The sequence below is a fragment of the Lissotriton vulgaris genome, chromosome 7, assembly GCF_964263255.1.
Source record: "Lissotriton vulgaris chromosome 7, aLisVul1.2, whole genome shotgun sequence".
Classification (NCBI taxonomy): Eukaryota; Metazoa; Chordata; class Amphibia; order Caudata; family Salamandridae; genus Lissotriton; species Lissotriton vulgaris.
This window is the reverse complement of record NC_141695.1, coordinates 1,015,302,453-1,015,322,329: the sequence shown is the minus strand read 5'-3', so window position 1 is coordinate 1,015,322,329 and position 19,877 is coordinate 1,015,302,453. Positions and strand designations below refer to the sequence as shown.

Sequence of the window (19,877 nt, the reverse complement as noted above, 5' to 3'; positions counted from 1 at the left end):
ATGTAATACTTTATGATACGAGCCTTTATTCAGAAAATTTTATTAACATTTTGTATCAATCTATAAAGGTCAACATGCTGCCAGACACTGAAATTGGTGAATAATATGTAAGACCTGATTGAAAAGCGAACATCTGCAATGCCAGTCGGTCTGGCTCATAATTGAAATTGCCTCTTTAATCACTGATGAGTTGATCACTCAATCATTATTGCACTCGTGCATCCATTCATCCACCTTCTTACTCATTCCTGCATTCACTCACCCATCCACAATAAAACACCCACATACAAACTCAATAAGAATATGCAAGATAAATAGAAAACATGCTGGTGTGTAAACACGTCAGGCATATGCTTTCAATAAAGAATAAAATTAACTATAGCAGCGGGCAATCATACACAGTTTATTGTTAAAGAAAAATGTGACTCAGCACCAACACCCAATCAATATTTTAGTTAATGAAAGCATTGTATATTCATAATTGGCAGCAAAATGCACAGACGCCCAGAATCTTTTTCTTGGTAAAAGAAATTGTTTATTCATTATTTTTATATTTAAAAACATTTATTTTTCTTCTCTGATTTTGCTTTAGATAACTCATTTCTTTCAATATGAATTCTTCAGGGCGTGGTCAGTGTGTTTCCTAGGAGTAGGAGTTATGCTGATAAATCCCATCAAACAACAGAATGTGCTAAAGGGTGCACTGATTCAAGAATCTATATACACCTAAGGTGTTTCCTGGAGAGAAATCCTTGAGTTGAAAGTAACATGATAACAAGGTAGTGGCAGTTCCCAACTTTTAGGATCCCAAACCAAAGTTCCCAAACAGTAGCGTCATAGTCTTTATATAGGTGAAGTCTTTAAAATTCGAAAAACCCACACAGATGATCAAAAGATACGAATCCGTAAGTCGTAGAGCATAGTAACTCTTGTGTCTCATGGACATAGGTGAATCTGGTCGAGCTATAAGGACTATGAATCTATTGTTTGGGAACTTTGGTTTGGGGTTTCTATCTCTATTTGGGAAAATGTTATATTGATAATTTAATGTTATTTTTCACTTCGATGTTATTTTTCACTTCGCTTCAAAAATATAATTGAGTGATGAAAGTAGATTTATCATAACTTTGCTGAAAATGAACTTCAAGAAATTGTACTTTGGGCTGAATTAAAGAAAACTGGCTTAGAAATGGTTTGTCTCACAGCCCTACCCCAGAGACCGAATACACATTTTTGACTGGGAGTCTGCTTCTAGAGGCATTACCTCTGGGCCTCCAGAGGGCAAAGGTGTTGTCAACAACTGGCCACTTAATAGGGATTAGTCCATCTAGGAGAAGGGGCGGGAGCTATTGAAATGAAAATATACAGTCCTAGAGGTTCTTATTTGGTCTTTGTGATGGCAAATACAGGTAGCAGGACCTGGTTCCTTTCATTTCCACCAGGGGTCAACCTAGACTTACTAACCCAAGAAGAAGGGAAAACCAATTGGACCCTCAAAGAGGGGAGGCTATCTCAAATAAAGAGGGGAGTAGTGAAGGAAAGACTGAGCCACTTCAGATAGAAGAAAGGAATAGCCATCTTATGCATCATGTTTGCAGTATCCAAAGAGGAAATGCTCAAAAAAGGTGGGGAAATTACAACAGAATAGTCAGAGTTATGTGTAAAAATGCCTCCTCCCACTGGCTAGTGCACAGGATAAAACTCGCCCATCTACATCACCTCCTCAGTAAATCCCTGGACTTGAGAAGTAGAAACTTGGAATGAAAATGACTCTGCATGACAACTAGTAGATGGAAGACCCAAGAACTCTTGACTCCTGCTGGCAACCAGGGACTGGAACTGCTCTCCAGGGGCTAGGTGGTTGGCACCCTGTCTGTCTGCGTCACGTACAAAATGGTAAAAAAATTGACCATAGAGGACTGGAAACTAAGGGAATCTCTGCAGGAGAGACCTTGTGCCTAAAAGCTTGCACTGCAGACCTAACGGCTTCAGGAATGCCTAAGAAGAAGTTTCTTAGTAGCTGAAGACTGAGGGCTCAATTTAATTACTGTCCTGGCTGAGGACTTTACGTCCACCAGGCTCAGACTACTCCGCCTTCCAGATTTATAAATGACCGTCTAGCTGGCGGTTATTTATAAAGGAATTGGCAGGAAACATCTTCATGACGGTTCCTGAGAATGGATTTTAGCGTTTGCTGCACGGCCAAGTCAGAACGGAGCCTTGTAGCAAACACTATTATTTTTTTCTTTTCAAAAAGAAAATCCTGCAACGCAAGTCCCTGGGTAAAGGGGCGGAGGGAGACGGTGCAAAGAAAGCCACGTTGGAAGATGTGCTAAGCACCCTGGCCCAAGTGCAAGCGACGGTGGGGGCGACAGCAACGGAAGTAACCCTCATTCGGGCAGACCTCCAGAAAATGAGTGAAAGGGTGAAGCAAGTGGAGGTGGTAGCCAAATCCCTGGTGGAAGATGTGTCGGATCTGCAGGTGGAAATGGAGAAACTGCAAGCTGATAATAAACTACTCAAGGAGAAGCTGGACGACCATGAAGGACGCTCCCGGAGGAACAACGTCCGTATCCTGGGAGTTCCGGAATCGGAAACTACGGGTGCTATGGATCTCTATGTGGAGGACCTTATCAAGAACCAGCTTGCCCCCAAGGGCCTCTCAAACTTTTTCACTGTGGAAAGGGCCCATAGAGTGCCAGGAAGAAAACCGAAACCAGGGGCCTCGCCAAGACCGATCTTGGCAAGACTTTTTAACTTTCGCGATCGAAACACCATCCTTCAGGCGGCCAGAGTGGCGCCGGCTATCCAAATTCAAAACTCAAGGATATCTTTCTTCCCGGACTACACGGCTGAGGTATCGCGACGGAGGAGGACATTCTTAGAAGTGAAAAAGACATTGCGAGAGAAAGAGCTGCCCTACTCAATGCTGTTTCCGGCCCGGCTTAGGGTGGTCGCCGACAAAAAGGTCTGGTTCTTTGACTCTCCGGAGGCGGCCAGAGATTGGCTCGAGGGCTGGCGCACCGCGGGACCTCCGCGTAGGTCCAACAGAACAAACCACGGACACCGAGACGGCAGCCAAACTGGATCACAAAGATCAGGCAGAGGAGGCGCGAGCAAGTCACCGACACATGAACTTTCTGAGGCTGGCCAAGGTGAATAACGCAAAAAACCCACAAAAACAATGGACGCTGACTTCTTTTATTGACTACAGTTGCACAAGAGTCATGGTTGGACGCTGGCCTGGGTGGCCCTGAAGGGAGCAGGGATGCCGCCTGCCCGGGGAGACGCTCTCCCCCAACGTGCAAGTACTCTGGTTTTGGGATGGGTTAAGCGCTCTGCTCAGTTGGGGAGGCGGGCAGTTGAAGGTCCGTTAGGCAGGGAGGCAGGGAGGGGGAGGGAGAGGGGGGGTTGTTGGTTGTTTGTTAGAAATTCACAACGTCGGTCGAGAAATGGAGTTTTATGTTTGAATACTCTAGCTGATAAGGTAAAATTAAGGGTCCGGGTCCACCACCTGGATACATTTGTATACGTCTGCATGACCAGAAATGGCAGATGGTCTGATACGTAGTGCAGGGGAGACCGAGTCACGGACACGTGGCTCCCCCCTACGAATATTGTCATGGAATGTAAGAGGATTGGGGGATAAGGTGAAACGTGGCCTGGTATTGACTGCATTGAAGAGACAAAAGCCTCACCTAGCACTATTACAAGAAACACATTTAACGGGGGGGGGCATCCAAGGCCCAAGGTAGGAGGGGATATAAGATGGTGGTTCACTCAGTGTTTACTTCGGGCTCCCGGGGTCCCGGCATTTTGATTAAGAAGTCCTCGCAATTCATCCCCCTGGGCACGAAGACTGACGGGCAAGGTTGCTTCGCAGCCATACAGGGACAATGGGAGGGACGACTCCTTAATGTGGTATCGGTGTATATCCTGCCATCCCTTCACTCAATAAAGCTTCCAGCGCTCAGTGACTTTTTGCTGACCCTTCCCGAGGGTGATGTACTTCTTGGGGGAGACTTCAACGCCACAATAGACACACAGCTTGACAAATTCCCAGTGACAGGCCCGATTGGGGGACCTTCCCGCTTTCAATGATTCCTAACAGCGATGGGTTTGGTAGACATCTGGGGACATGTCCACCCCAGGATAAGCAATACACATTTCATTCAACGGTTCATAACAGCCTATCACAAATTGACTACTTCTTAGCACTAGGTGACGGCATACAACATGTTGATACCATAGACATCCACCCTAGAGGCATATCAGATCACTCTCCAATCACCCTGACAGTCTCTACTCAAGAAATGTCTCGCAAACATATATATCCCATTCAAGCATCATACTTCAAAATCCCGAAAGTCAGGAAAGCCCTTTGGAAGGTGACAACTCAGTACTTCGAGGAAAATGTCGCCTACGTGACTTCTTCGGAGGTTATATGGGAAGCTTACAAGACGGTACTGCGAGGGCAAGCCATAAGCTCGATCACGGGCCACAAAAGGGAACATGCTGCCGAACAGTCTAGGCTCGAATTGGCTCTTCGCGACATGACAACTTCACATGAGACAAACCCTACACCAGACACGGCGCACACACTTTTACTCCAACAACAACTGTATACGGAGCACGTCCGGCAGCGATGAAGGGACACATAACTGATACGCAGAACAGGATATATGATGTGGGAGATAAGGCGGGAAAGATGTTAGCCTGGCTAGATAAGAGAGGGAGAAGCTCAAGGGGCATCCAGCAGGTGAGGGATAGCAACAGTGAAATTCAGACAAGCCCTGAACAGATAGTGGAAGCACTGGCGGTGCACTTTGAAGGAGTCTACACCCCTGGCTATATCTACTGACATGGCAAGGGCAGCATTGGACAGGATAGAATCTCTGATACAGCAACCAGAGGCAACAGCCGAATTAGATGAGGCCATAACTAGGGATGAAATACAAATGGCTATACGAGCGCTGAAGCCTGGCAAGGCGCTCGGACCAAATGGCATTCCAGTAGAGTGGTATCAGGCCACATTGGAGGAGCTAAGTGCACATCTACTAGCCATGTACGAAGAATGTTTAGAGAGGGGCGAACTTCCGCTCGATCAGAGAATGGCTACCATAGTAGCGATTCCCAAGCCTGGGAAGCCGCAAGAGGACTGCTCCTCATACCGCCCTATCTCTTTGCTGAATGCGGAGGTTAAAATCTTAGCCAAACTTCTTGCTACCCGGCTGATGGCGCATCTACCCGATGGGCTTCGGATCGAAATTTATTTCGTGGATCAGACTACTATATATGAAACCGGTCGCACATGTGGTGGCGAACGGCCATATCTCACAAACATTCCCTTTGGGGAGAGGCACCCGCCAGTGCTGCCCCCTCTCGCCATTGCTCTTTGCACTCGCCCTAGAACCACTAGCAATTTTGATAAGACAAACGCCATTACTTAAAGGAATACATTGGAAGGAGGGCTGGGAGGACCGGCTATCCCTTTATGCAGACGACATGCTGGTGTACTTAACAGACCCAGAGCGTGGGGTGCCGGCACTCCTAGGCCTATGTGATGATCATGGCAAAGTCTCGGGATATACGATAAACTGGAATAAATCAGAGATGTATGTTTTGAACGGCCCGGTCCCGGCACTGGGCTCAGACTGCCCCTTAAGGTTAGCTGGCTCCTCCTTTAAATATTTGGGGATCTACGTTACAATGGACCCAACGGAATTTGTACAAAAGAATCTGGCGCCACCCATGGAGCGGCTTAAACAAGACGTCAAGTTCTGGGCGGGGTTGCCCTTAACAATGCTGGGTAAAGCAGCGCTGTACAAAATGATGTCCTTGCCCCGCTTTTTATACATACTAGAGGAACACGCCGTATCCAGTGGCGCCAGGATACTTCAAAAAGGTGGCAGCAGTGGTATCTGGTTTGCTGTGGGGCAACCGCCCGGCACGTATTGTGCAAGCCAAACTGCACAGGGGTTGGTACGACGGTGGAATCGCTCTGCCGAATCTTAAATTGTACTACTGGGTGGCTCACCTTAAGCCCATTAATCAATGGATTTATGTCTCGCAGACTGACCCAGCTTTCCAAGCAGATAGGGCACAACTAGGTACCAATAGTATGCTAGCCACGCTCTATGACCAACGGCGAGTGCGAAAATTGGTGGGACCCACTAGACTCACCGTAGCGCTGTGGCATACGGCGCTGGCGGCGTTTGGCTGGAAGGGGAAAATAACCAAACTCACCCCGCTCTGGGACTCACGTGCCTTGGGAAATTCGAGACACAGCAAGGGCTTCTCTCGCTGGGACGCCATAGGGATATCCACGGTGGGAGACCTGCGGGAAAGGGGAGAGGTTATAACATTTGACCGCCTGAGGGAACTGTACGAACTGGGACCACAAGAATCCTACCGTTACGTCCAGATACGTCACGCGTTACTCGCTGCCATCCCCCCCCGGGAAGGGAATACCAGAATCATCCCCGATGGAGGATCGTCTCCTCGCGGACTTTATGATTGAGCGAGCGACGTCATTGACATACTGCAAGCTCATTATTAACTTGCCTGACTCACTGACCTCATTGAAAGATAAATGGGAAGGGGACGTAGACGCCTTGGACGAACACGAATGGAATGAGGCGCTTGCATCCCCAAGAGAGGCGGGCATCTCAGCGAGGCTGAGGCTCGTACAACTCAAGGTTCTACACAGAGTATACTATACAAGAACAAACCTGCACCGCATACACAGAGCACAACACCCTTACTGTCTTTGTGGCTGTGGGGAGGAGGGTACCTTCTTTCACACAATCTGGGACTGCCCACGCATCCAAGACTATTGGAGACAAATAATGCGTACTGTGTCACAGACCCTGGAAACCTCTCTAATCCCCGAGCCGCGAAAATGTCTATTAAATGTGTGGGGACCAAATGACCTGTCCAGATGTGTCCAACTTTGGGTTACGTTGGGCATGATAGTGGCCAAGCGGGATATCGCACAGCGCTGGGGGGCGGCAGAACTACCAACGAAATCCCAGAGGTGCATGAATATGGATAAGGTGATGGTGACAGAGAGGGCAGTATACTTGAGTCGCTCTTGTCCAGGGAAATGGAACAAAATCTGGACCCCATGGAATGTGTATAGAGGAGAGATCTGTGATCCTCTGCCAGAGGATGACCCGTTAGAGTCTGATGAAGAGGGGGAGGAAGGCTGATGTGCCCTGAGGGTGTTGCAGAGGGAAGAGGCCATCGGGAATGGGAAAGGGGCTTGAGTCCCGGAGGATAGGTATTGAGGGTAGACAAGGGCGGGACTCCTGGAATGTCACGTGCAGGAAAGCATAGGCGTTGTCGACCTTTCATTACATGTCTGATTCAACGGGCATAAACAGTGGCACGTACTATGGGATCGCCCTTAAATTCTGCTAAAATACCACTAATTACTCATTGATGACCGCAATGTGATTTCTTTGTTGAATTTCTTTTTGTTGTTTTCATAAAAAATAGAAAACTAAAACCTCTATTGATTAGCAACGTATCGCTAGTTAAGTGCCTTTCACTTTGCCTTATTGTAAACATTTTTCTTCTAAGCAATATAACCAATTTGTGGACTTAACCTGGTGCAATTTATCCAACAATGAATGATTGCGGCCGGCCCTCTGGGTTGTAGGCCAATGGCTGTGTAATTTTGTAAAGGTACAATAAAGGTTAAAAAAAAAAAAAATAATCCTGAAACGAAATTTTCTTTTTGAAAATAAAATAAAAAATCCTATCACTGTCATATCATTATATTGGCAGAGAAGGTACTTCATCACCGTTGTGACAGAGTACCCTCTCTGCAAAATACAAATCAGGCACTTAGTCATTTCATCCACCACCAGAAGAGCTGGACAAAGCTCTGAGTATTGTCCATGATGGATGCACTATAGGTCAGAAAGAAAACCATTTTTTTCCCACTTGTAGTTTTTTGCTGTTCCAAAAACTGGTTCAGCAAGACCACCTGCTAAAGAAATACGGCCTTGTGAAACCCTGCACAGCTTCCTGTCTCGTCCTCCTGGTGAATTTTGAGAACTAAAAAAGTGACTAAGTCTGAAGGTTAAACTTTTGACTAGGGTGAGGTAGCAAATCAGAGGCAAAGCAACCTTGCCAGACATGAAATCCAGCTTTGTCCTGGTCAGAGAATTTGGTCGCAAAGCCAATGAGGTCAGTGGAAACTTGATGACCAAGTAACTGAATTCAGGGGACCCTTGCCAGCTTCAGCTTTGGACCTTGACTAGTACAAACCACTTGATGTAGCTAAAACTTGACTCAATTGCTGTTAGCTTGATAATATCCTTAGGCCTGGTCATTTGTATACTAATATTTTACATTGGCCATTTGCTTTCCATAGGTGTGTTTTGCCTTAAAAATATTTAAATGTTCTCCTCTTCCATTTTGATCTTTTTAGTGTCCTTGTGCTTTTTAGGTTATCCTCCATGTTTTTTAAGTTGGTTTTGAAATGTTATTTTGTTGTTTTCCTGACTGTAGTTGGTACTGCTTGAACTCACGCGTACATATAAAAATACAATATTGTTAGAAAACCATCAAAGTACAAATGCAACATACAGCAATTTAAAAACAAGATGTAAATAAGTGTAAAATAAATATACACACATATATACAATGTACATTACAACATAAAATATCAGCATTGAATATATTGCACAATGAAAATAAATCTAAAACACAAATATTAAAATATTCCATAAATGTCCAATATCACAAACGTCTCCAGTGCTTAACAGGGTAATGAAGCTATATATACTCCATCAGAACATCACCTTTAAAATGTTGGATTGTGAATGGACTGGATGCAAGAGTGCACCTGGCTTAGGTTTAAAAATTGATTGCTACTACCTACTATCTAGGACAGGCAGCAGAATCCACAGTCAATGTGGACAGGCACCAGAGATGGAACAACATGTTAAGGATGACAAAACCAAATCATGGTACGTGATTCCCCAGTTTTAGTCCAGAGTAGGTAACTCATATTGGGTTAGTATCCTACTCCTCTTGTACCAAACCCCGCTCAGAAAACAACTCACATCAAAGACTGTAGTGTCAGAGCTATTAGATTACAATATTCTAAAGTCACTACAAGGGGCCCTTATTGCTAAGGAAAAACACACTGGTCTAATCCACTTAGACCTTAAGCAACGGTATTCTGGGCAACAAAACAATATAAGTTCCTCAGTTTTAGGGGCAGGGCCACAAGCTGGGCATGTGTTGTGTGCCACACCATTGTGCCATTTCAGAAGCAAGCTTTAAAATAGAAATCTTATGTATAAACTTTTTGCTAAAAGCTCCATGATGTTATCCAGAAATGTTTCAATCTGGAGGGCATGTTTAAATTCGAAATATTTATTAGTTATATGACCATTGTCTACATTAGGGTATATTGGTCATAGGGTAATAGACAAAGGTTCAGTAGTGTGATTTTAAGACATCTACATCTATTCATTTTATAGTTGTAGGGTTCACCCAGAACCTTTTAAGGCCTAATTTGAAAAACCACATAAAAACGTGCTTGAACCAGGAATCTTTAAGTGAACTTGATGTGCTTAATATTTGCTTAAGGCAATCCCCATAATGGACAAGCTCCAAAGTTGACCACACTTTCAGCCAATAGACCAAAGGTTTCAGGCTTGCAAGGTTGGATATTCTTTTTAGACTGGTGTCGTAAAACTGAGGTACGATAGGTGTACTTGTTGGAACTGTGACTAAAGATCTAATAAAACTGTTCTCCGCGCTAGCCAGTTTATGTGTAGCATTATGGCTCCATAATTTGCTCCGTAGAGGGCAACATTCTGGGCCTTCGCCCTATATGCTTCCTGAGCTGGAGAAATTGCATGTGAACTGGTTTTAAATGCATCTGTGCAATAACTTTGGACCTATTCCAAATAAGTAAGGCATTTTTGTTAAGTTTCACACTTATCGGATAGTTTGATTCCCAGATAATCAAAACTGTAAATTTGCACCAGCTTATTGGATCCAACCCTCATGAAACACTTCTTGGGTTGGCAATTCCTGAAAACCATACATTTTGTTTTACAGGGAGTCAATTCTAGCCCTCACTGTTTGCAGCACTTAACAAAACGATCTATAAGATTTTGTAATCCAGTTGGGGTCTTCAAACTTAGTAGCTAGTCATACGAAAAAGTAAAATAGGTATCTTAGCATCATTCATTCGAGTCATTCATTTAGTCCAATAAACAAGTAGCCAGGTTGTTAATATATAAACAAAGGAGTGTGGACGCAAGCACACACCCATGGCGAACACCTCGGTTTATCGGAATACGTTCTGTCAATTCACCATTGACACCCCACCGTACTTGGCCATAGTTGCCTACATGGAGTCAGGAAATAAAATCAACCAGTTCTAATGGGGTTACCATACCTATGAGCACACTCCAGAGCTTGTCCCGAGGGACAAGGTCAAAGGACATGCGAAGATCAACAAATGCTACATAGATATTTTGTTTATTCAACCAAACATATTTACAGTACAGGGTCGCAAACCGAAACAATTGTACTGGTTTTAGCACAAAATCCTGTCTGCAGCGGGGTCATTATATGGCAATCATTCATCCAATCGAATATTTTATCTAATATCTGCCAGGTAAAGAATTTTTGGAGATTATATAAGAGGCTGATGGGCGATATTTTGAAGGATTGCCACCATCGCCTTTCTTATAAATTAGAATAATCTCTGCCCCTTCCATGTATCAGGAATTTCACAGCCAGCTGCGACAGCATTAGATAGGAGATTAATATAGCAGGACCAAAATATAAGCTTGCTTTAAACAGACCACCAGGGATCTTATCAGGCCGGGAGCCTTTGCCGATTTAAGGCGAGCTATGGCTCCTCTAACATCAGAGAGGCTAAAAGTTACTAGGTGATTTGTGGTTGGAATATCATCGCAACACAAGACTGTATCACATATACCTAGAGAGGAATTAGGGATATCAGCCTTTGTTGCAGGGATTCTGCACATACGCAGAACTATGCACAGGATTATGGGACCTCGGTGTATAGGGGCTAAGCCTTCCTACCACCCTAGTGCCCACAAGCATAGGACCGACTAGCTATAGTGTCTCACTCGCTCTCCTACTCACAAATGGAGAAACCAATGATTAGACACCCCATAACACAACACTCCCAGATCTATCAGGAATCCTGGTTAACAAGACACACCTTTTCGCTCACACACTCGTTCTTGTCCACAATAAAATCTGACAAAGACACGAAAATAGTTTAAAATATTTATTTCAACTACCGTGCTCTAAAATGCAGTATAAGAGTCACCACCAGCAGCATAATGCATAATATCAATACAGGTAGCATTGCAGCAAGGCCATATATCATAAAGGGAGATGTCATTTTGAAAAGACAGTGGATAAAGGACTATAAGGCCTAACCACCCTTTGTAAGTAGAAGTATTATTATATAATAGAAGATCTCTGGGCTTCGTCAGCAGACCCCATGCCTCAGGCCATATATTGTATTTCTACATCACAGGTACGGGTTGCTCCTCTCCCTGGAAAGGTCCCTCTCCAAGTGGGTCTTCCTTAAACATGAATCCCCCTAATGTCAAAGTATGACTCTCCAGCAGAAACAGCAGTATTGGTATGTTTTGTCTATGTGCTAGGGCCTGACCAGAAGATAATAACAAGAGTCAGTGTTTATCGACCTTGCTCACAATGTTCAGACCAAACTCCAGGAACCGGCAGAGAACAAGCACTGCAAAGAGTGCTCATGTGCATAAACAGAGTCCCGCAAAAATAAAGACATGCAATGTCATGAGCAAAAGCAGCATTATGACTACCAGGCTCATGCTAACTTAAAGATGTCGACAATGACTCTAGCGACCATGTGACACCTTAGCATACAAAGAGGTTGAAAGGACAATCCATTTATCAAGCTAGATATGGTGTGACCCTGCTGTAATTTTATCAAGTCTTCCATGGGCCAGGATTTGCCAGAATGTTTTATTATTATTCTTCCTGGCGGCATGGGCTAAATCCTGCCAAACATTATCTTCCCAAGCTCTCTTTGCCTTCTCTAGAATCTGTTTATACTAGTGTCTGGCTTTTTAAACTTCTGTGCAGGAAAGGGATCTAATGGCCTGATGTAGTTCACTCTTGGCTTTGCCACATTTTTGGTTAAGCCATGATCTTGCTTTGGCACGATGGAGAGTGTTCTGTGTGATCTTTATTTTTATAAAACAGCTCCTGCAGCTTAGAAAATAACTTAAAATGGATTTCCATTATAGGAATATTCAGTTCATGGAATCCAACATAGCTGGCATTAAAACTGACAAATCGACTATAGATCTTGGCCATCAGGTTTGGATTGTACAAAGAGACTCATTGATGGTTATTAGATAATTGTGGAGAGGCATCTCTGTAGAGTTTAAAACAACTGATCTATTAAAGGCAGCACCCTTGAAGATAGTAATCAAGAAGTTCTGATTGCTGTTGAAATGAATATCAATAATCATATCTTGGAGGAAGAGCCATTGGCACATACTCTGGTATGCACCTTCCTCACTTCACCCATTGCACTAGCTTGAACTCAACTGGCAATCGATTGAGCAGAGTTTCACTGCGAACTGTGTTGCGACCTAACCATGGTAAGTTTATGAATTTTGTATGGTTACCTTTTTCCTAGTTATGCTGTTGCTAATAGTGTAGGGTAAACCAGAAAGAAAAATGCTAATTTCCCAAATATGACCACCCAATCTGACTTATACCTTAACTGCCGCCTTTCCTCAGGAAATCAGTCTGAAGACAGTTTTAAGTAATTGTTAACTATTATTACAATTGTGGATCAATTGATTGCAGACTTGAAAGATAAAAACTGCTTCTAGTATACAGCTGTGCAAATATCATTGTACAACTTGCCCCTGAGCCTTGTCATCCGAGCCGGCCTATGGATGTTGTGGTTGGCCAACTGAATGTTGCCCACCACAATGCGTTCTGAGACAAGGGCAAGACGCACCCTTCCTCCAAGCCCCTCAGAGGAAGGAAAATCTGCTCCAAACTTGTTGGTTTAATTTTCAAATAGGAAAGGGTTCCCCAGCTACCCAGACTTAGACATATCAGCTCAAGTAACCTCTCTCTAATATTGTTACACACATCTGTGGACTCTGTTGTGATGATTTTAGAATGTTGATCTAAGTGCTTTCCACTTTCTCTCTGGTGAGAAGCCATCCAAGGAGTCCAGAGTCTAGCGATGTGGATACAATACGTAGAAAATCTCCTCCTCACCAGATATCAGAAGAGGGTTGCCTCAAGAAATATATATCAGTGATTGATGATGAGCAGAAAGGTGATTTTGTCGACTGACCATAATGCCTACCTAGACCACCTTTTTTATTTTTACTTACTTGCCCCTGCTTTAATGTGCAGAGGCCCAGCACTAACCTGTGCTCTAAAATGATCTAGTGTCTGCAATTTCAGCCCATTTTACACAGTTACCATTTCCATGTGGATCACATTGATATGTGACTGATCAGCCCTTATTCTGTAGCCTTAGATAAGATTCATATTTTATGGACTGTTATGAATTCTGTGGTTTGGGCACGGAATCAGCGGACTAGGGTAATTTACTCATGAGGCAGGCATGGACTTCCTCTTCTCATCAATACACCACGGATGACACATGCACCTTGGAGAGGCATGCGGAAGTGCCCTCCCACCTCCATGCTTCCTCCTGGCCATGAATTAACCAGTCTAAGGAGCCGCCCTTTTGCTGCCACATTTCCTTTCTGCTAACGGTTTTTCCCCACATGTGGTTTGGTGCTGTCCTTTTGGCTTGGATATTATGATCAGAAAAACCCATTCCCCTCTGCACTATATCCCCTCATCTAACACCCATTAGTGCTTATCAAACAGCTTGCATCCTAATATCAACCTTCAAAACACTTCATGAGCTCCAGTACATGAGGGTAGCAGCTTTGCACCAGGCTCGCTAAGACTGGGGCCAGAAAAGGTCCTAATGATAAAGCATGCCACCCACTGGTGGGTGGGGGCTTTTTGCTCAGAATTGAACAGTGTTTGGTTTGTTTTTCTTTAGAGCTACTATAGTGTGTACACTGATTTTCTAAATCTTAATAAGAAGTAATTTTTGAAGTTCATATACTATTTATATTCACAGGAGGTGGTTTTATCACACTAATATTATTGGTGTACAGTTTTATTCTGTACTTACTTTATGGACCTTTATGCTGTTGACCTTTTTTTTACTATGCATTGTATTTACATATTGAGTTTTATTGTGACATATAATTCACAAGTCAAGATAGGCATTCATATATTTCTTGCAACTATGATAAATTTGTTGTACTGTACTCTGACTCATCGCCATATCCTCTTCTTAACAGCTTTTTTACAAACTCATAGGCATATGAGGCCAAACTTCCCTGTCAGACTGAACACCCAGTGTCATGATTATTCGGACAACCAGCTGTTTCACTTTTAATATTGCTTGGTTTCTCCTGTAGCCGCAAGAATCAAGAAGAAAGTCTAACAATGGGAATCAACAAAAACAGCAATACAAAAACCACCAAGATTCCTTTTTGATTTTCTCTTTGGACTGTATTAAAAAGGGATTTGCACAGTAAAAGCAGTGGATTGGTGGGGATGGTGGCTGAGGCGAATAAAAACCCCTCAAACATTATTGTACAGCAAAAACATGCATGTGGGGTGCCTTAAAATGCTTCTTCAAAGATAAAAAGTCAGAAAAAAACCAAGGGTATCATTAAAGAGGGATGTGTCGCATCTGCCAAAAATACAGCAGATGCCTTGCTGGCTAACCTAACCATTACCCCGCCTCTCAGATCAGTTGGCTTGACCTGTTGGCCCATCTGCCACCAGGCATCTTGATCACAGTGAAGGATGGGCTGCACTATTTATGGTGGGGCAAGCACAACTAGATGTTACTGCCCAGGAATGCCATACTTTGTATCCATTTGCACCTATATAGAGTTCGGCCCTTAATCAGTAAAGCTAGGCCATATTGTAGTATCTTCATGTTATGTTAATAGTGTTCCCCTTTACCTTGTAACTAGCTGCTCAGCCAGTGTGAGTGTTCAGTATGGAATGTTGGTGTGATGGACATGAGTGGAATGCTTTGGTGCCTGGTGTTAGTGAGACAGTTGGAAGATGGGCTGAGCAGCTAGCAGGCTGCTCCTGGTGGGGCTGTTACCTTTGATATTAAGAACTAAATAAATAACTTGAAAGACAGAACTTGGCTACATCTGCTGTGTCACCTCTACGCATTAAAGCAGCTTATTACACATATATACTTGGTAATCAACAAACATGTGCCAGTACTGCTGACCATTCAATCTACCATTCACCTCCGATGATCACACACTTCAATTGTTATGATCATTTGAATTTATTCAAACTGAATTTAAAAAAAAGTTTTTAAATTTTTTTGTGAGAAAAGTTCAATAATCGTTAATTTATACAAATATTTTCATAATCAATAGCATTAGAACATACACAGACAAATAACTTACCATATGTCCGACACTGAACAGATTACATTGACAATAAAAACAACAAGTATAACTTCATAGTACGTAACAATAGTTTTTTCTCTTTGGTTCTGTACACAAAAAGATTATTCAATCCAAAAAATGACCCTTGTTAACTACCATCCAGGGAGTATTTAACATATTTCTTACAAGGGCAATAACCAAACAGTGACCCTACTGAGGTCAATCAAAAATGATTATACATTTCTGACTTAATTACAAGTGAGCAACAGAGGTATCACTTGTACAGGACACTTGTTTGGCTGAAAGAAAAAAACTGTTGACGTGTTTCGAACCCTTAAAAATGTCTTTAAGGGTTCTCCTCAAGATTCAGAACACAAAAGAGTTCTTTTTCTGCTCCATGGGTGGTCATTCCACTTTCTATGTAACCTCTACATTGCTTTCATGTCCAACCAAGAAGACAGTTCATGGAACCATTGAATTTTTCTTGAAGATTATAACTTTTCTCTCCGTAACGATTGGTTCTTCTTTTGGAAGCACGGCGTCTGACTTCTGTCTTTTTCTAACTTCCAAGGTCGAGTGCCATTTGGGTCACTGTTTGGTTATTTCGCTTGTATCTACTGACTTCAGACATCAGAGGAATTGAATTATCAGGGTCCAGAAAATGTACTGGAGTTCAGAGCAAGGTAGTTACACTCAACTACCAACCTCTCCTCTTTATCTTTGGAGTGCCTAGATGCTGCTGGCTAATTGTTGTGCTATATATAAAAATACCTAACATAACATATTCAAGCACTGTATCGACTGTAAATGTAAATGTAAAGGAATTTATATAGCGTAAATCACCACTGGTTTCTAAGCGCTTGCTTAGGGAACCCGTCCAGGTATTCCCCTGTAAGATAACCCCAGCAGGGTATCCGCAAGGTGAAAGCCAGGCATCCCGCCGCGAGGGGCCGTTGTGGAGATTAAGCAAGCTATTGCCCAGAGTTGCAGAGTGTGAACCCGTGAATCAAGTGGGCACCTGAGCGAGAATTGTTGAGTCCATGGACATTTTAGGACTCAAGACCCTGCCGAGCCAGGAATTGAACCCTGGTCCCAGGCTGACCTCTGCTTCGAGGTCTGCCTCCTCTAACCAGTGAGCCACACTTCTCCACTGTATGCATATTGTAATCATGAATTCTTAACGTTTCTTGCTCATAGTTTGAATCCAGGCAAAGCCTGCAGTATCTTCCTTTGAAATATCACTAAGCATGTTTTTTATTTCATTTTATTGGGTTATTTTTATAGGTCTGTACTGGTCCAGGTAACTGGGGTAGAACAGCAATTTATATAATCACAGGTTTTCGGACCAGTCAGGTGTGCTTTACAGGATGCATGATACCAAATGTTTATAGCTTAAGGGGTACATGAGTATAATGAACTGGAGATTTGATGCAGGTTAGGCGTGAAGTGGTCCCTGTCATCCGCTGGGGTATAGAACGGGCGGTCCAGTAATGGAGAGCATTATTAAATGGATGCTTCATACCCAATCCCTAAGATGTTTTTAGTTCATGGATTTACTTCATGTTGTGGAATTGTTTGATCTAAATGCTACTTTACACGATACAATATATCTCCTCTTTTATCACACAAGGCCTTTGGCAACAGGATGCTATAAAGCCATTGCATAAAATTTGTACTAACCTGGAACATGCAAGAAACCACAGGCAGATGGTATAGAAGCTGCAGAAGTCCATTGCTCCCTTTTCAAACGTGCAAACAGATGGAATAAAATTAGCTGCATAGAAAAGGAGAGTCACTGAAACATTTGGCATGTATTTTGTAACAAATTCTAATGAACATGTTGTTTTTCCAATGAACTATCCTTATTACACGTTATGTATTCTTCCTTGGTATGAATTAAATGAAAGGTGCCAAGGCCTTATATCTATCTGTATATTTATATATGAATATATTCATTGATTTTCACTGAAAAAAATAAAACTAAAGGAACGTTATAGATAGGTGAAAATGTCACTTAAAACTTTCTGTTTTGAACCAACAAAACCACTGGAACTCATGCCCTAAATTAACTATAACTCACTGCCCTGCCATGCAATGTTGTTATCAATTATGTCATTTTGGATGTTGCAATGAAGAATATAGTATGTGAGATAATTAGCAGTGCATGGCGTGGGCATGAGAGATAGTTAATTTAAGGCACAAGTTATGGATACTTGGGATAAATATAACTGGTGAACTTCAGTGTTTTTTTTTTTTAATGGTATGTTTTAACTAAACTTTTTGCCTAACTTTAATGTTCCTTTAACCTTGGATTACTTCAGTGGATTTCTATGGTTGTTTAATATCAGGTAAGATGTCCATCACTGTGCACGGAGTGGGGTTATGGACAAGGCCTTGTTTGTGGCCAGGCCCTGCGCCCAACCCCCCAGGGCACCCAACCCTGCCTCTAGTAGCGGTTAGAAATTTGGACGTAGGGTCTAGAAGTGGTCAGCCAATCACAGCATGGCAAGATCAGTTCATACTCCATGGTGGAGTCCCAGTGAATCCGTGGCATTGAAATATACAAATATTTTAAACCTTAATTTCTCTAAAACATACTGAACAAAGTTACACCAAATCACAAGCAATACACGCTTCATGGACCACAATTTCGCTTTTTGCAAACCTTGGTGTAATTCTGTGTTAGAAATGGGTGTCTCTCATTGACAATGGTTTGCACCTTTGTCCAAGTAGGGAGCTTGCTTCTAGACAGGGTAAGGGAGTTAAGCCCTTAGACAACCCCTGCTCACCCTCTATTAGCTTGGCACAAGCAGACAGGATTATCTTAGAGGCAGTGTGTAAAGCATTTATGCACACATACAGTAATACAGTGGAAACTCTACAAATGAACACTAACCAGTTAAAAAAAGTAAGTAATCTCTACCAAAACGACAAAAATCCAACATACATTTATCTAGATATGACTTTTAAAAGGTAAAAACAGTTCTGCCCATAGCAAACTATAGATAAACACTTGTAACACAAAGTACCTTGAATGCATCAAAATCATAAGCACAACCAGCCACTGGGAAGGTGATGGTTCAGTTCCTTACGTTCGGGGAAGGTGATGGGTCGGTTCCTTGCTCCAGGGGAGGTGATGCATCGGTTTCTTACTATGTGGGGAGGTGATGCATTGGTTTCGTACTGTATGGGTAAGTGATGCGTTGGTTTCTTACTGCGGCCCTGGCTTTGCTGTAGACTTGGCGTCTGTTGGAAAACGAGGCAGTATGTGTGAGGCCTGCACAAATAACATGACTACATTTGTTCTTCACTGGGAACCAAACACCCAATTGTAGCGCCTGACTCTCAGAGGGTAGCGTTGCAGAGCAGTCTGAGGCTTACTCAAGGGAGGTGGTGTGGCTAGTAACAGCCTTTACCGATGCACAGCAATAACACTCAATAATTGATTGTCCAGTCTGTACTTTGCTTTATAAAAGTAAGAGTACATTTATTAAACACACACACTACTCAATACTATGCACCAATTTACAAATATACATGAGGTGTTGGAATTACTATGTGACAATGCATTACATTTCCACCCCTCCTGCTGGGGGTGGGGTCGAGTACCACCACTCAAATGTGTGCACATCATCTTGCCCCCAAATGCAGTTAGTTGAACCTAACCTGGAGCGAGGGCCTTGCGCACTGGAATCATCCCAGCGGCAATCCACCCCGTTACCTTAGCAAGCATTTTAAAATAGGTACACCTGCCCTGGTGACACACAACCCTGGCTATGCATTTCTTACTGACAATGGAGTATAGACCCCTATGTCTTAAGGGCTAGCAGTCTGGGTTCTTCACCTACGCGCAGCAGCAAGAAAACGTTTAAGCATCACTTGTCTGACAACATAACCCCACCTTGCTTATGACATCACCTTACACAGGTACTTCACATTACACATGTAACCTTCAGTCCCTCTAAAAGAAATAACGTTAGTAAATGCATTTCTCTGGTACAATTACACCTCTTCACCTCCAGGGGATGCCCTTCTCTGGACATTCCCAATTCAGCCCTTCATCCCTTGGCACACTTCTCATTCCTCTTCCAGCTGTAGAACAAAGGTTCCAGGCCAAAGGGAGTTAACATTTTGGCTGAGTCCTTGAGAGGTTATTCTTTTTAAGTCCCCATGAGACTTAGGGAGGGACTTCCAAATTTCATGCTGGGGGAGACTGCGTTGCAACAGCAGCTCCCCCCTGCACCTTGGTATACAAGTGGTGGTGACTCCTGTGGCCACCACAAGCAAAGAAAAGACTGACTTTTCCTTGTAGGCCGGTCCGGGCCTGCAAGGCAT

The 19,877-nt window shown here is 43.2% G+C and overlaps 1 protein-coding gene across 4 annotated transcripts in view; it reads right to left on the bottom strand.

Annotated features, from left to right (window-relative positions):
• The window catches only part of GABRP (gamma-aminobutyric acid type A receptor subunit pi), a 112,659-nt gene extending 93,903 nt beyond the window's left edge, over positions 1-18,756 (bottom strand). For 2 of the 4 annotated variants that reach the window (XM_086931431.1, XM_086931434.1), the window contains exons 1-2: positions 18,572-18,710; positions 17,223-17,316 (exon numbers count right to left, since the gene is read on the bottom strand). In XM_086931431.1, coding sequence (XP_086787557.1) covers positions 17,223-17,275 — 53 coding nt within the window. In that variant the 5' untranslated portion in view covers positions 17,276-17,316; positions 18,572-18,710. Of the gene's footprint in view, positions 1-17,222; positions 17,317-18,571 lie in introns of all 4 variants that reach the window. The other 2 variants (XM_086931433.1, XM_086931432.1) reach the window with 2 other exon arrangements.
• Positions 18,757-19,877: the final 1,121 nt, after the last annotated feature.